Source organism: Aotus nancymaae, unplaced genomic scaffold (assembly GCF_030222135.1).
Source record: "Aotus nancymaae isolate 86718 unplaced genomic scaffold, 86718_ANA_hifiasm-v0.15.2.pri h1tg000036l, whole genome shotgun sequence".
Lineage (NCBI taxonomy): Eukaryota > Metazoa > Chordata > Mammalia > Primates > Aotidae > Aotus > Aotus nancymaae.
This window is the reverse complement of record NW_026988450.1, coordinates 24,378,976-24,395,889: the sequence shown is the minus strand read 5'-3', so window position 1 is coordinate 24,395,889 and position 16,914 is coordinate 24,378,976. Positions and strand designations below refer to the sequence as shown.

Here is a 16,914-nt window from a genome sequence, read left to right as displayed (position 1 = left end):
GCGCCCGCAAGCGGCCCCCACACAGGCAGCCGCGCCTTCATCTCCAGGCAGGGATTCTCGTGCGTCCCCGGGTACACTCGCCCTCCCACCGGCATCCCACTGCGCGAACACATGCGCGCCAGACGGTCCCCGCGCGCGCGCCCGCCCGCCGGGGAAGCGGCGGCTCCCGGGGCTGGGGGCAGGGCCCGGTGGGGCGGGAGCGCAGCGGGGCCGGGCCTCGGCGCCCGGGGAGGGGACGAGGGGCGGGCGCGGGGCGGCGCCCGGCTCACGTGGGCGGGCGGGAGCAGCTGAAGGTCCGCTCCGGAGCTTGGGCTGTCCTCTCGCGCGCGGCGCTGGCCGGGGCGGCGGCGGCGAAAGAGGAGGAGGAAGGCGGCGGTGGCGGCGGCAAAAGAGGAGGGAGGACGGGGGCGGCGTCGGACTGGAGCCGAGCGGCGGCGCGAGCTGCCCGGGCCGCTGTCGTGAGCTTGCCCGCCGGGCCCCCACCCCCGAGCTACACCCTGCCGTGCCCAGCACTGCCCGCGTCCGTGCCCCTGCGGGGAGCGCGCCGGGGCTGCCCCCCGAATGACGGGCGGAAGGTTCGACTTCGACGATGGCGGCACCTACTGCGGCGGCTGGGAGGAGGGCAAGGCGCACGGGCATGGCATCTGCACGGGGCCCAAGGGCCAGGGCGAGTACTCTGGCTCCTGGTCGCACGGCTTCGAGGTGGTCGGAGGCTACACCTGGCCCAGCGGCAACACCTACCAGGGCTACTGGGCGCAGGGCAAGCGGCATGGGCTGGGGGTGGAGACGAAGGGCAAGTGGATGTACCGGGGGGAGTGGTCACATGGTTTCAAGGGGCGCTACGGGGTCCGGCAGAGCCTGTGCACCCCCGCTCGCTACGAGGGTACCTGGAGTAACGGGCTGCAGGACGGGTACGGCGTGGAGACCTACGGGGACGGAGGTGAGCGGCGTAGCGGGCGGCTCGGCTGCTCCGCGAGCTGGTGCGGTGGGCTCTGCCCCGGCTGCGGGGAAGCGGGGAGGACGCCGGGCGCACGTGTCCGGAAACCCGCCAAAACACCTGGGGGCGCCTCCTACCCCTTGCCCGCGCCCGACCTCCCCAGAGGGGGCGCTGGGGCCGACTGGGGCGCGAGGGCTGAATCTGACCCCGTTCTTAGAGCGGGCCGTGTGTCCACACTCGGGGGAGCGAGGCGTGAATGTACCTGGCCAGCGCCAGCGCTGCGCTGCCACCGGGAGGGAGCGCCGCCCGGGAGGGCTGGGCTGGAGAGAGGACGCTGTCACTTGAGCCCGTCACATTACGTTCCTGATCCCTCCCTCTCCCGGCCGGGTTTGAAATCGCCACTCCCGTGGAGTTAGAGCAAACACCCTGAGCGGGTGAGGCTGGCGGTCCGTGCTGACCGCTCCCCGGATTGGTTTCACGTGGAGTCGTATTTCGCTTCTGGTCCTCTAGTAGCCTAAAGATAGAAGCCAGAACCCCGTAACTAGGATGTTGGGGAATTGTACCTTATTGGGGGTGCATTTGGAAACGTCCTAGTTATGGGAGCTGAAGGGCCACCTGATGCAGGTGGAGTTCACAGCGTGTGAGTTCCTAGTTTTCATTCCGTTCCTTACAGTATTGGTCGTCCATGAAAAGCATAGCAGTCTTTGCTGACCTGGAGATCTTGGACAAATTACTAGGAAAATATTTTAGAAATGGGCAACGAAGTCTACATTTAAAAAAAAATACAGTTGACAGGTGTGTTCCTAGCAGATACTTTACTCCTGAGAATGGCAATACTGAAACAATAATTTGCATTATGTATGACCTAAGCGGTATGCCTGGCTGTGAACAAAGATCACCTTATTTTAGTATTTAACAATATTTGCCAAAGAGATTGTGTATATACCAGAAGTTCCTCTTTTATTAGGAAAAGTATACATTATTGAAACAGGTGTCAAAACCTGCTGAATTTCCTTGTGTAATACGCTGAGAAAGATATTCATGAATGGTTATGCTTCAGCAAAGTGTATTTCCTGATAATAAACATAATCATATTTAATTGAAAAGGGTTGTAGGAGGCGATACCAGTTTTTGGAATTAAGCAACTCAGAGTTGGAGGATATTAAAGGGATCCAATTAAAAGTTTCTCCAGCCCACTGCGGCCCCATTTATACCATTGCTTATATAAAAGCTCACACAATTTGTACACTTCACTTAGAACACTTGGGCCGTGTTTCAAATGCAAAATGGCAGAATGGTAGAACTTGCTAAAAAGGACATCTTTTCATCCTGCAGTATAAATAAAGCATATGGTTCTCATGGATTAAAAGAGAAAAACTTTCTCTAACACTTTTCTGTGGGGCTGTATGAGTCCCGAGTTTCACAGTAGTTAATTGGGACCCTTAAATGTTCTGAATGGGCATAAAATGCCTGGTTGACAGCCCTATACATATGTTACTTTGTGACTGGATTTTATTGGAGGGCCCAGCTCTCCTATATAACTAAATTCCATGCTCAAAAGTAGAAGGCAAATTTTTTTTTTTTTTTTTAATGTGTGCATCATTTTATAACCTTTTAAGAAGACCAGGGATGGTTCTCTTCAGTTTTGGAAGGTTTAAAATAGTCTCCTTTTAAAGATGCTATTCATTAAACACACTCTTGGTTTAGAGTATTCATTATACCTAGTAATCAAAATATATATAGCACAGTAGAGGCCGTCTGTGTGCATGTCATAGAAGCCCAAATAAGTCTCCAGAATGACTTTATGAATAATCTACCTTCAGTTTTAAACTAAACTAAAAAAAAAAAAAAAAAACTTAAAATTTGGCATCATCATGGGTGGTACTGTGGTTTTCTTTTTCTACCCAAAAAAAATCCAATGTGCTAGTTAGGAAGAAAAACCTTAAAAATCACTATTGAATGTCTACTCTGTGCTAGTGGATTTTCTGCTGTCTCTCATATTATTTCATTAGAAAGTCCTCAATCATAAAGGGAGTCTAAAGCAAGGGTATTGCTGTAACTTATTTTATACAAAGGTTTTGGCCAAAATAGGAAGATCACTAAAAAATTGGCTTGGGTTTGCCTGTTCTCACTAGGGAGTTAGCTTGCTTTTGTCTCCACTCTCCCCACCGCCACATGTCCATTCCTGTACACCCTGTTTCAGATTCAGGGAAAATCTGATTCCGTGTATTTTGTGGTGACATTAAACTGGAGAAGGGAGGAAGCAGTGATTCCATGTGAGAAGTATCCATTTATTTTATTAGTGATTTGTGTGTGAAGTGTGGCTGAAATAGAAAGCCCCTGAATATTAACAATAAGTTATCATACTCATGAAATCCAAGTCTAAGTGCCCGGAATTTTTTATGCTAATTCTGATCTGTACTTTGTTTTTTTCATTTGTCATAAAACTATTGAAAATATCTGGGAAAACACAAATGTTTTGTTAACTAGATGCATTCTTGCACATACCCATTCGTAGCATATAAACTTAGGTTTGGCATAGCGAAGTGCAAATTTGACTGAAACTCCTAAGCTGGATGCCTTCCACTATAAGACTGTGTAGTTAAAATGACTAGATCTAAAAAATTAGCTCCCAAATGAACACAGTTTAAAACTGGTAAAAGTAATTTTTACACTTGTGAAATATGCATCTATATTTTAGGAATCAAGAGGAACTAATTAGAACTTTATTTGAGCAGCAGGAAGAAGTTGGAACCCACCTGCTTCATAAAGATATAGGCCCTTTTTTTTCTAGGTTCATTGACTAAACTAAACCTATTTTAAATTTCAGATGAACTGCTAACAGTTTGACTGTAAATTGGTTTCTAGCAATTCTGTGGAGGAATTCTTTCATATACTGTGATTTAACAAAATCGGAGGGGAACGTGGCCAATGCTCTTGTCCTCCCTTCTTTATTTGACAGTTAAGCAGAGACTTAAACTTTCTAATTATTGCTGTTGCCTTAAACAGCTTGGATTTTCAAGCCATACTTTTTTGGAAATTCTAAATACTGTACTAGTCTTATTTTTGGAGATAACAGTTTAAGGAAACTAGCTGTTAATTTTCCGTCAGTGTTAGACATTAACCAAGATGGTATGGTTGTGTTTTAAAAGTGCAGATACTTATTGATATCAAACAGCATCTCTGCAAATTGTTCTAGCAAAATTAACTTGTCACTATAGACAAAAGTTAGGAGGATATGATTATAGCATTCGTTTAACCAACAAAATATTAAAAATAAGGTGATTTATTTCAGTACATTCAGGCCAAATTGTATAACTTTCATCCTAGAATTTAAATTTTACGTATAGAGGCAAAGGAAAAGTCAAAGTCAAAATTTCTTAGTAATTCCATTCCCATTCCTGTTCAGATGATGGTATTTGGAGATGGCCAATATTTAGTAGGAAGCTTCTCAGCCTGAAATGTTTTACATGACTATCTTATCCTCTTGGGTTAATCTTTTGGGGAAAACTATGGGCCACCCACCTCCTCAAAAGTTCATGGATGTCAGGTTAATACTTCACATCTACTCAGAATATGACATTCAGAGTACCAGACCCACTTAGTATTTCATTGTATATCTACTATTGCCTATGTCACATATGTCAGAATGAACAAAAAGAGAAGGCAGTCTTGAAATTGGCCAAAACTGTTGACTTGGGAGTCATTATGGTTTTAACTTTCAAGTGCAATAAAATAACCAGCCATTGTTAAAACAGTTACATAAAACCACTAGAATTTTTGCTTAGTGTTTTAAAAATGAATGTATGCCATGCCGTAGAAATCTGTACATGGCAATATAAAATACAAAGTGACTGCAGGGTAGATCTATATAATCAGAAATGGAAAGAGGTCAAGACAGACTAATCATGATTTATTTTCTATGACATTGTGAATTGTTATGAATAACACAGAAGTAATTACATTTAAAATTTTCCAGATAGCTTCTTTTGAGGGATACTGTAAACTAAAATTTATTCTTAATTAAAGGAAATGGCCTTGATTTTGAAAAGAAACTTCTAAATTCCCTAATTTAACATTCATTTTCTCCTAACATTATTTTAAAACTTATACCAGGTTACTTTTTAATGTCTTTGGTTATTTTAGTAGCAAAAAAATTCACTACGAACAAATGGTTTAGATTAGAGATTATCCTGAAAAAGCATAATATTTGTTGACAGAGTGATCTGGTATCAACAACATTTTAATGGTACTGTCAAATACACCTTTCCTCTGAGACGAAATCCAAAATGCTAACAGTGGAAGATTTCATCTGGCCTTATATCAGTTTCTCCAGGGGTAAAGGGTACACTTTTTAGCCACCATAGCTTTTTACTGTCAACATAGTCATCAGACACCCTCAGTCCACAAACACAGACCACAGGACACAAGAAAATTTTGTGTTCTCATATGAAGTAATTCCTGCCCTCACGGTGCTTCTAGTCTGTGGTGTGATTCACAATGCAGTGGCAGCTAGGGAAATCCATAGAGGATGCAGAGATTGGGCAAATGATATGGCACAAAGCTTTGATCTTTTCACTTAGAAGCACAAAAATGTTAAATTGCTCACTTTTTTTCATAATTCATTGTGTTCAAAATATATAATATATATTGTGGTTGTCAATTCACTCTTAGCTCAAAAAGGCTCACCCAAATTCAAATGATAATCCTAAATATTCAACAGTTTTCTCTACACTAAAAAAAGAGATGCTGAATGTAATGGAAAATTTTAGACGTTCATTTGATGACTGTGTCCCAAGTATTCAGATTTAAGCCTGTGTGCTTTTTGGAATGTTATACTGACGTAGACCTAAAAGTCATTTTTTAGAGTTTTCCAGCTAAATTAGTAATCTTAGAATAAAACTTACAAATAGAATTCATTTCCTCTTCTCCTCTTTCCTTGTCTTCCTAAGAGGAATTTTTGATGCATTAATTTCAGAGGGGAATGTTGTTTCCCAGTATCAACTTTTTGTATTAGAAAGTAGTGGTTTTCCTCTGAAATATATAAATTTTTTAATGAAAAGCAAAAAATATCTGAGTACTGGAAAACTCTATACAATGACATTAAATCCTTACGCCCAGAATTACAGTGTTGGGGGGGATTCACAAGTGGATGCAAAGTATCCGCCAGGGTTGACTTGGAATGGGTCAGATTTGACCCTGGGCAGGCCTGCGCCAATGTGCGCTGGATGGTGCAGGCGATCGCGCAGCTTCTGCCCCCTGCTCACACGGTTTTTTCTTGCGGTCTCTCCAAGGTACCTACCAGGGCCAGTGGGCCGGAGGCATGCGGCATGGCTACGGCGTGCGCCAGAGCGTGCCCTACGGCATGGCCACGGTGATCCGCTCGCCGCTGCGCACCTCCCTGGCCTCGCTGCGCAGCGAGCAGAGCAACGGCAGCGTGCTCCACGATGCCGCGGCCGCCACTGACAGCCCGGCCGGCACCCGCGGCGGTTTCGTGCTCAACTTCCACGCAGACGCTGAGCTCGCGGGCAAGAAGAAGGGCGGCCTCTTCCGGAGGGGCTCCCTTCTCGGAAGCATGAAACTTCGCAAGTCCGAATCCAAGTCTTCCATCTCGAGCAAGCGCAGCTCTGTCCGCAGCGACGCGGCCATGAGCAGAATTAGTTCCAGCGATGCCAACTCCACGATCAGCTTCGGCGATGTAGATTGTGATTTTTGCCCGGTGGAAGACCACGTGGACGCCACCACCACGGAAACCTACATGGGCGAGTGGAAGAACGACAAGCGCAACGGCTTTGGCGTTAGCGAGCGCTCCAATGGCATGAAGTATGAAGGCGAGTGGGCAAATAACAAGAGGCATGGATATGGCTGTACCGTGTTTCCTGACGGCTCCAAAGAAGAGGGAAAATACAAAAATAATATTCTGGTCCGTGGGATAAGGAAGCAGCTTATACCAATAAGACATACAAAAACTAGGGAGAAGGTGGACAGAGCAATTGAAGGCGCCCAAAGGGCAGCTGCCATGGCGAGAACCAAAGTGGAAATAGCAAATTCAAGGTAAGTAAATGCAGGGTGGGCCGTTTTGCCAGATCGGTCAGAACAATGGAGTATCAAATATTATGTTTGTCTGTCTGCAGGTGGCATCGCTAAATGCGTTCTAGAACTGCTAAAAAAAATCAAAGGTGAAAAATGATTACACACAGTAGAATGAAAATCAGAAATGTACCTGCACTGTTCTGAAACTTGCCATCATCAAAAAATGTCGAAGGCACATTAAGCTCCCCTTCCTATTCTAAATTACTTCTCTAATATTTAACAGCGTGAGGGAGTTCACTGAGACCCTGTGCTCATCTTCCTGAGCTAGGGAAGTTACTGTTTTCTTTTGTTTTTTTGTTTTTTGTATTTTTTAAGAAGGACCTCTGAAATGCTGCCATAGAAAGCACTGTGTTTTGTGTACCAAAAGAAAATAGCAATCCATGTAGAAACATACTTAGTATAGATATGTACCTTTATTCTGATATTTACATTGGAGGTATGTATACTTATCCTAGCTTATACAGTTCATATTCTATTTACTGAAACCTTAGAGGTGAAATTGATTTTGAGACAGCCACCAAAATCTACATATGTCAAAAGTGGAAACTAACATGACAAAATCTGGCATGCGTTGTTTAAAACAACAGAACTACATAGGAAAGGCAAAGAGACCCACAAGAATCGCCACATTCTATGCAGAAAAGATTAGGTCACTGGTGTATTAAAAGGAAAGGGGTGGAGAGAACCTGACATGGACAGATGGGACTCTCAATGTGCCAACGTTGGAAGAAAGAAGAGCAGTGGAGAAAGGCTGGAGTGAGTAGGAGAAAGCCGGTGAATAATAGATTGACAAGTGGGGTGTATGTGTGGGCACAGAAGGACTATGTGCTTGAAGTTTTACCATTAATAGCTGGTTTCAGGTATCCAGCAAGAGGGATGGAGAAATCTATTGGGAATAGAGTTCTATTAGGGAAGGATATCATAGGTGAGACAAAAAGAAAAAGGTTTGGTTATAAATGGAAAATTTTATTTTTAGGCTGATTTAAGTGGGTACTAACTAGCCACAGCTTTATAAGACTTGAAGCATAAATTTAGCATAGAATATTAAAAATCCTGTTTCTGCCTCAATAATACTCTTCCAGAGAAGTAAATGTCCTTTTGAAACCACAAAATGTTAGCATGTCTTCAGGTTTTCATTCTCGGCATTGGATTAATGAACCCCTCTTTTTTTTTTTTTTTGGTTGAGCCATATGAAATTTCCACTGAACTTTTAAATGTACAGAAAAATGGTGACATCATATGATTCAACTTAGTACTTCTAGAATTCTTTTTTTTTTTAACTGCCCCTACTTAAAAAATAAGTAGGGCTACTAAGTAAAGTAAGGCTGCATTTCTTGCATTACTTTTAGATGTATATTATGTTATATATATTACATTAAAAGGCCTCAAGGTTTTCATTTTTAGCCCAAACTAATCCCATTTCAAGGCTAATATTTTTTGTTGATCAGCACAAACTTTGATGAAGGGTCTCTCCTGTCTTCTCTACCAGGCCTCTTTTACTTTAGATGACAGTTTGGGATCTACTTTGCTTTTCATTTTGCTTATAGATCAGATACTCTGCACATCTAATCTTGCTAGCTTACTTGTAGAGCTAGTGATATATATTGTTAGGCCCTAGCCTCTAATTTTAAGTGCACACTTGGATTCTTCCATGTCATTTTCTCCTTACAACTTAGTGATATGCTAAAGGCAGATCAATCCTGGGAGATGAAAAATGAACCTGTGCAGAACACTTCAACAAATGACTTATTCTTATGATTAGTTTCCATTGGAGGAGTTTGTATAACAGAAAGGGACTAGCAGTGCACAGATGATCTTTGATTAGGCTAGTATTATAAAACTATCACCCAAGTCCTAGTCATGTTCTCTCTGTTGAAAGTCTTTTGAGGGTAGTAGTATTTCATTTGAGAATACTGTATTATATACTTATAATCAAGAGATCTTTAGTTTAAGACCTTATACTTTTAGCCAGTTAGTTACTTCATAAAGATTTCACCCAGCTATGTTTAAAATGCTTAATTCATTATGCAAATGAAATAAGCCAGTCACAGAAAAACAAGTACTGCATGATCTCACTTAATCAAGTACTGCAGTGACCTCACTTGATCTAAAATGGTCAAGCTCATAGAAACATAGAGTAGAATGTTAGTTGCCAGGGATTGTAGGGTGGGAAAAATGGAGGGTTACTGTTCAACAAATACAAACTCTCAGCTGTGCAAGATGAGTAAGTTCTATAAATCGGCACTACGACATTGTGCCTATAGTTAAAAATCCTGTATTGCGCATTTAAGAATCTGTCAAGGTCAGGTGCTGTGGTACAGGCCTGTAATACCAGCACTTTCGGAGGCTGAGGCAGAAGGATCACTTGAGCCCAGAAGTTCAAGACCAATCTCTGCAACATAGTGAGACCCCCCTCTACAAAAAATAAGAAAACTAGCCAGGTGTAGTGGGCACACACCTGTAGTCCCAGCTACTTGGGAGACTGAGGTAAGAGGATGGCTTGAGCCCCAGAAGTCGAGACTGCAGTGAGCTGTGACTGTGCCACTGCACTCCTGCTCGCATGTCACAGCAAGACCCTGTCCCAAAAAACAAAACCAAAAAAAGAATTTGTTAAGAAGGTAGGTCTCATGTTAAGTATTCTTACCACAGTAAATAAAATATTGTTCGGATGACACAATCAACAAATTAAAAATAAAAGCATTCAATTAACCTTCTATATTTTACTCAGTTTCACTGTTTTAGTCCTTTTCCCAGATTCCTTGCTATTACACAATGAATACTTCAGATTAGAGCTTCATAACTTGTTTTTGGAGAAAGCAGTTAAAGGAATGACATTCCCCTTAAAATAGCTCTGAGTTTAGAGTTCTACACTCTTAAAAACTTTAAAAATAAGAAAATATTCCCTTAAGATTTGCTGCCTGGGGGATAGGACTTTTAGCTACATTATTGTCATAAGCCATGGCTCTTTCTAATGCCAGAATATCTACAAAATGTCCATACAGAACATCTGTATGGCCCCTCTATGGTTGCTGTTATCAGTGTTTTTGTTTTTAAAACTACTGAAAATTTAAGAACATAAGATGACACTCTTCCCACCTAGCCCAATGATGACAGAAGAAAAACTAGAAACTAAGACTCTTGGCAGCTACTGCTATTGAGGTCACTAATTCATCATTAGCAACAAACGGAGATGATCAATGAATAGTTATTGACTATTCAGTTTGTCCACTCAGGTAGTGTAAATCACTGTTTCTCAGCAACAAAGTGAGACCCCATCTCTACAAAAAGTAAGAAAGTTAGCCGGGCGTGGTGGTGTACACCTGTAGTCCTAGCTACTCAGGAGACTGAGGTGGGAGGATGACTTGGTAGAGAAGACTGAAGGCCCCCAATTTTAGATCTGGAAAGGCCAAGAGAGAGCATCTGGTCCAAGCCCCTCGCATTCAGAGGCAGGGACCTGGGCTCTACCCAAGATCACCCCACTGTTCTTGTAATGTTTTCAATCTATTTCTGTTACTTATGCTTTAGAGACTTTTATTTGTTTTTTAAGTCCCAGGGAAATGGGCCTGCCCTTGTACCATCGTTCTATTTTATCTTGAAGCAAAGGTTCATGTTGGCTCTAAAGGAAAACAATTATATTCTCCAGTAATGTCTTCAGGAAACACAGAACCAACCATCTCTGGCCCAGAGATTCACAAAAGCATGGTAGATCTGTGGATCTTTACTTTGCTTCTCTAAAGAGGGAGTTGTGTTGCTCCCCAGTAAACACGTGCAGAAGGCTTGTTTCTGAAGGCTTATTATGGGCCTCTGTATAATTATGACAGGTCAAAAACTATCCGGATGGCATAAGGGTAGATAGTAGATATCACATAGTAGATACAGAATTGATAGATTCTAGCAGGTTAGCACTTAAGAGTCAAGACCGTAGGGATGCTAATAATTTACTGACTCCTGGAACTTATTTTTAGGCTTGTGCTCTGCTCCGAAAGGTACTGTGTTTATAAGATTTAACAAAATTTTATTTCCCTTTTGTCTTGGTCCTAAGGATATAAATCATCACCTGGGATTGAGAAAGGGTCTCCACCTTTTTTTTTTGTTTTAAGAAATGTTCAAAAGGTGGGAGAGCAACTCTAAATATCTCAAGAAATGAGTGTATCTAGCAGCTACCAAGGCTGCTCCATGCCAGTAGCTGACATACCACCTCTAGTCCTGGGATCCCAGCATCTCTGCTCTTAGGTGAAGATGCTACTCCGAGAGACAGATGTTAGAACTGGGGAGAGTGGAGCTAGTATCTAAGCCCAAGCTCCACGACCTTTCCTTTGTCAGTGTGTACACTTGATGGTAACTTGGCCAATCAGACCCTTTTGAGTCCCTGGTGTGCTTTTTCAGAGCCCTAAACTATAACTAGAGCCTTATAATTTAGAATTGGATCCCCCAGTATGCTGAATTTACTTTTTAGAGAATATAGGCAGAATCTGTTTTGGTAGAAGAGACAGAAGGCCTCCAATTTCAGATCTGGAAAGGGCAAGAAAGAGCATCTGGTCCCAGCCCCTCGCATTCAGAGGCAGGGACTGAGGCTCTGCCTAAGATCACCCCACCGTCCCTGTTGTTTCCATTCTGTTTCTTAGGCATTCCATTTTCATTCCCTTACCTTTTGCCTCCTCAATTCCTTCAGCCGTTCCTGTCATTTCAACTACATTTCTCAGTTCGTCAATTTTTACTCCATTGACTATTGTCTCAATAATTCCTTAAATGGGATGTTCAAAGATGTCACTACTTGAGAAAAATATTCTAAGAAAGAATTTTAAGGTAAGGCATTTGGCTGAGAAAGCAAATAAGAGATGACCTGAAGAGATCCCCACTTCTGTGGAAATGAACAGATCACTTAGGAAGAGGTGTGGATAGAGCTTAGTGTGATCCAAGTATTGGAAGAAATAATTATCTTGCAAGAATATGGAAGATGTAGGAGGGGTGGGAGAGACCTGGCCTCAAGCAATTAAGAACCACAAGCCTTTGCTTTTATTGGCTTTGTTATAAGAAAAAAGACTATAAAGTGAGGAGGTTAGCAAGTTAGTAGGTAACTGCTCCATTCTGTAGACTTTGGCAAACTCTGATCACCCTCCTTGAAGCTAATGAAGCTTATTGGTAGTCAGCTGGGCAGGCTCCCAGTACTACCAGGAAGTGTCAGTGATGGGGATAGGTAGCTGGTCACATGGGACTGGGCTGCTCCTGTTGCCAACCTCTCCCTGACCATTGCTGCCACTTCAGGTGATAATAGGGGCACCCAGACATGTAATCTTAGGAGGGAGTCCTCTTCTGTCCTCTGTCCAGCCCAGAACTAAGAGCTGATGCCATGTTTGCCAACTTTGGACTTAAATACAAAAATGATACACACTTTTCCTATAGGAGTTTTAAAAACTATTCTCCATACTTTTGTATAAAAAAGGATATATTGCATTTTCATGCAGATGTTCCCCACTCCTCCATACTCAGAATGGTTCAACCATGGCAGCTTGCTTTCTGTTGGAAGGGAGGTCTCAGCCCCTGTCCCCGCTCCCCCTGGCTAGCTCCTCAGGCTGCTGGGTCTTCACTCTACTTTAAGCCTAAGTCCCTTCTTAGTGGAAGTTCTCCTCAACCCCACTTCCTGTTAGCCCACTTCTAGTCTAAAATTCCCCCATTGGTCTAAATTGACATTTAATTTTACAATATTTGTTGAATATCTCTCACCCCAACTAGATTGGAAAGGATGGACTGACTGAAGTCAGCTTTGCTCACTTTTGTAAGCCCAGCAGCAAGCTTAGATCAAGGCATGTTAATAAGTGCTCTAGTAAATATTTGGTGAATGAATTAATTAAATTTTCACGACTTAGGGTATGACCACTGCCAGTGCTCCTAATTCGGTTTTTCTGGGTAAAACTACATTTTAAGGATGAAAACTTAGCTCTCATAATTCATCATGCTGTAATCTGACAGTAGTCAAGGAATGCAGAAAAGGCCAAAATGTGTGCTATGGGTATCCTTTTCCTTAATTAAGTCAACATTGTTACAAGATATAACCAGGGAGTAAGGGCATCAGGTTAAGCCAAACTGTTATCTCCACTCTTCATAAGAATTGAGCTAGTCAGTGATACATATGAGAGATTCCCTTCTAGATGTGAAAACTCCAGGAAGTCAGCTTACCCTGACTGCAATAACATTGACTTAGCTTCCGTATTTGATAGCACCAAAACATGTAATATGTCAGAATATGGGAGCTTTTTTTTTTTGAAAGTTTTTCTTGAATGGGGGTCATTTTTCTTAGGCTCAAATAATATCACTTAATTTAAAACATAAAGTTAGATGGGATAGAATACTGGCTATTACCAATATTAGAAAAAAAGCCCATTCTCTGCTAAGTTATTATAAAGGGCCAAGACTTTGAAATTTTTAAATTCTCCTTAACAGAGGGATTTCCTTTCTCTCTTGCAAGTCAAAGCTGTTTATAAGCTATCTTTATGTCTGTACTGTAGTGATAGTGTTGTATTACATTTTTAAACAAAGTTTAGATCACCTTTTCCGTGGATTTTTTTTTTCTTTTACTAGTGCTCTGGTTAATTTTGAGTAATTAGCACAAGTGATTTTTATGGGAAGGAGAAATCCGTCTGATGCCTTCTGAGTCATTTTAATGAATAGGTTGTTAAATAGTTAAAGAAATTTTAGGACAAAATCACCTTAAAATGTGGGCATTTATTGCTAAGGAAAGCATTAGTTATTTTCTTTAGTTCTGCTACCTGTGTTCTTCCATATCTGCACCTTGGCTGCCTGTCACTCTTTGCAACTGTTGGTAACCAGTGCTTCCAGAGGCTTGGTTGAAACACTCAGACTCTGAAGTTCAGAAAAGTTATGGTGAACAGGGAGCAATGGTTACCTTACCCTTCATGGCAGGGTTGTTTTGAGGATTGAATGGGAGAGTGGGTATCCTGGGTCTTTGTAAACTGTAAACCACACATAGCAGTTGATATTTCATAAAATGTTGCAATCCTAGAAGTACCATTTTCTTAAGTGAAAGTTGATAGAAGACCAAGAAGCCAAACTGGGATGGAGGTAAAGATGAAGTGAGGAAGGAAACAGGAAGGGAAGGAAGGTTTGGTAAGCAGAAATGGGCATAAGCAAAAGGAAGAGAATTAAATCTACTGAGCTTGACCACCTGTGTGCACACATGAGCTTGTATCAAGACTCAGCCCATTTCCAGCCCCAGAGCTGTGTGAAGTCAGCAGGCAATTTTATTTTTTAAGACTGAAAAGTGAGCAAGGAAATGGCATATTCATTTATATCAAGTTATGCCCCAGGCACTATTCTGAAGATAACATAGGATAATAAAGGTCTTGCCTTAAAGTATGTTAGTGTAGGCCGGGCACGGTGGCTCACATCCGTAATCCGAGCACTTTGGTATGCCAAGGTAGGCGGATCCCTTGAAGTCAGGAGTTCGAGAACAGCATGGCCGACACAGTGAAACCTCGTCTCTACTAAAATTACAAAAATTAGCTGGGCATGGTGGCGGGCACCTGTAATCCCAGCTACTCGGGAGGCTGAGGCAGGAGAATCGCTTGAACCTGGGAGGCGGAGGTTGCAGCGAATGATGACTCCACCACTGCACTCCAGCCGGGGCAACAGAGCAAGGTCTCAAAAAAAAACAAAAGTTACTGTAGATCATCATCCTTTTATTTTTGTATTGTTATCCTTTATAATTTTTGTATTGAACATATAGTTTTCAAATACATTTTTCTCTTCTTTATCAAAGAATGTCCATTTCCCATGGGAGAAAGGGGGGTGCCTAGTCTAACTTCTTCACAGTTTTTCTTGGCTGTGTAAGGAAAGACATGATTATCCATATCAAGGGATCCAGGAGCAATCATTGAGCATTCTCTCTATTCATGTGCCAAGGGAGCAGCTGAGACCAGAAAGATGACCTAGGTGCCAGCTCTGTCCTGCCCCCTCAAGCAAGGGGTTAGGCTTGGATGTAATAGAACTGAGAGTTGTGACTTGGGAGCACAGAGAAACTCCTCTGGCCAGCTCCTGTCCTTCAGCTCTGATGTCATATCACACCATACAACAGGTCATTACACATAACATGGGAACACTGTGCATTATGACAGCCTTGTAAAAACTCCTTAGGGTATCTTGTTTCTAAAGATCTTTAATTAAAAAAAAAAAAAAATTCTTTCTCTAGCCCTCCTTCCCAAGTCCAGGCCCATTCATACACTCAGAGGCATTGAGATGGACATATGTTTTAGTGACTAACAAGTAGGTTCAAGAGAATACAGATGTAATTAAAATTAGTCTTGGGCCATAATAAACGGGAAGGTTACACAGTTCTCCAGACTTTTAAGCCATTAAAAGCATGTTTTTAAAAACCTCAAATTGTATAGGCATGGACTTCCACTTTGATTAAACAAGGAGGACAAGGAGAGGACACCCTATATGTTATGAATGGGACATAAGACAATATACAGTCCTGCAGAGATCTACTTAGTGAAAGCTGGCACTGAAGACTGGAAGGGAAAAATAAAATTCCAAGATAATGATAAACCAGGTTTTAGGAACACATATTGACTCTATTTTAACTGTAGAAGCCTCATCTTGCTTAGATAGTACAAATTTCAACAGATTCCAGCTTATAGGCCCTGAAATATGACCCTTTCTCGATAGTATAAAGATGAAGAATTAAAGCAGCAATTTCTTTTTAGTATAGCATCATTTGTAATGAAAACCATCCTACTCTTGTGTTTTCTGGAAAGCCCCCCAAAATGGGATTGCATTCATATTTTATCCTGTATGCTTTGTGTGAGTTTCAGCTTTGACCTGGAGAAACTCTGTTTTTAAGCCAGTGGCAGAGTTCTGCATGCATGCTGCCATAGCTGGTAGACTTCTCCAAGCAGCAGCTGCCAGGCAGCCGAAGCACCCTGCTCACAACTTTCCATTATGGATTAAGCTGACTCTGCCAATCTCACTTTACTCAAGACACCAAACTGGATGCTTGCAAGACTAGTGCCTTGCAAATCTCTGAGATGCTTTTCTTATTATAGATGAAATATGAACATTGTGTTTAGGAACAGGATCCAACAAATGCCAAAGGTATTTATGTAAGTCATTCAGCTTTAGTACAACAGCCTCTTGAGAATAAAGTCAAATCAGCTTTTAATTAATTCACCTTTCTATTTTAGTTGGTGCTTTACATTTGTTTGTATAATATGTTCAATTCAAAATAAGCTGCTTTCTCAAAAATTTAATTAATATGTAAGGAATCAAGCTTGGCTCTCAAATAGTATAACTCTTTGAAGTCAGTCTTCTTAGGACTTCCACATGGGCCAAAAGGAAGCTGTTTAAGCCAAGTAAAATACATTAATTCACTTTCTGGCACTTTTAATACAATAGATTGTCAGAGATTAACAAATAATTTTATTATGTTTTTCTTAAATTTTTAAACTTAACTGTGGCAAAAATTTTGGTGACTTTTACTATATTGAGTCAATAGAATTTTGATCTCAGTTGCTTGGTCTAGAAATCCCTATAAATGTCATTTTTTAAATTGGCATGGGAGCTTTTTTGAATTATTATTTCAAGATTTCACACCTTCCATCCATTAGGGAAGCAATTGAGATACATGTGGGGAACATGTTTTGACATGTTGCGATAACCCACGGAAGCCAGCAATTTAGGGTTCAAGGGTAAGAATGGAAGAGCCTCAGATGATAGGGCCTTACCCCCGCCCCCAGCCCCCTTGCTGCTCAGTCAAGTGATTTGAAAATCAGTTGAACTGTGGACTAATAGATTACTTTGTAAAGACCCAAATACCCTGGTAGGGGTGATGGTAGCCCAGCCCATTTTATAAGGTTCAGTTCTTAATG

At 41.9% G+C, this 16,914-nt stretch overlaps 1 protein-coding gene across 5 annotated transcripts in view; it reads left to right on the top strand.

The window, feature by feature from the left end:
• The first annotated feature begins 317 nt into the window (after positions 1–317).
• JPH1 (junctophilin 1) overlaps positions 318–16,914 on the top strand; it is a 79,298-nt gene continuing 62,701 nt past the window's right edge. For 2 of the 5 annotated variants that reach the window (XM_012450911.3, XM_012450910.2), the window contains exons 1-2: positions 318–940; positions 6,232–6,991. In XM_012450911.3, the coding sequence (XP_012306334.2) occupies positions 562–940; positions 6,232–6,991 (1,139 nt within the window). In that variant the 5' untranslated portion in view covers positions 318–561. The remainder of the gene's footprint in view (positions 941–6,231; positions 6,992–16,914) is intronic. The other 3 variants (XM_012450913.3, XM_012450912.3, XM_012450914.3) reach the window with 2 other exon arrangements.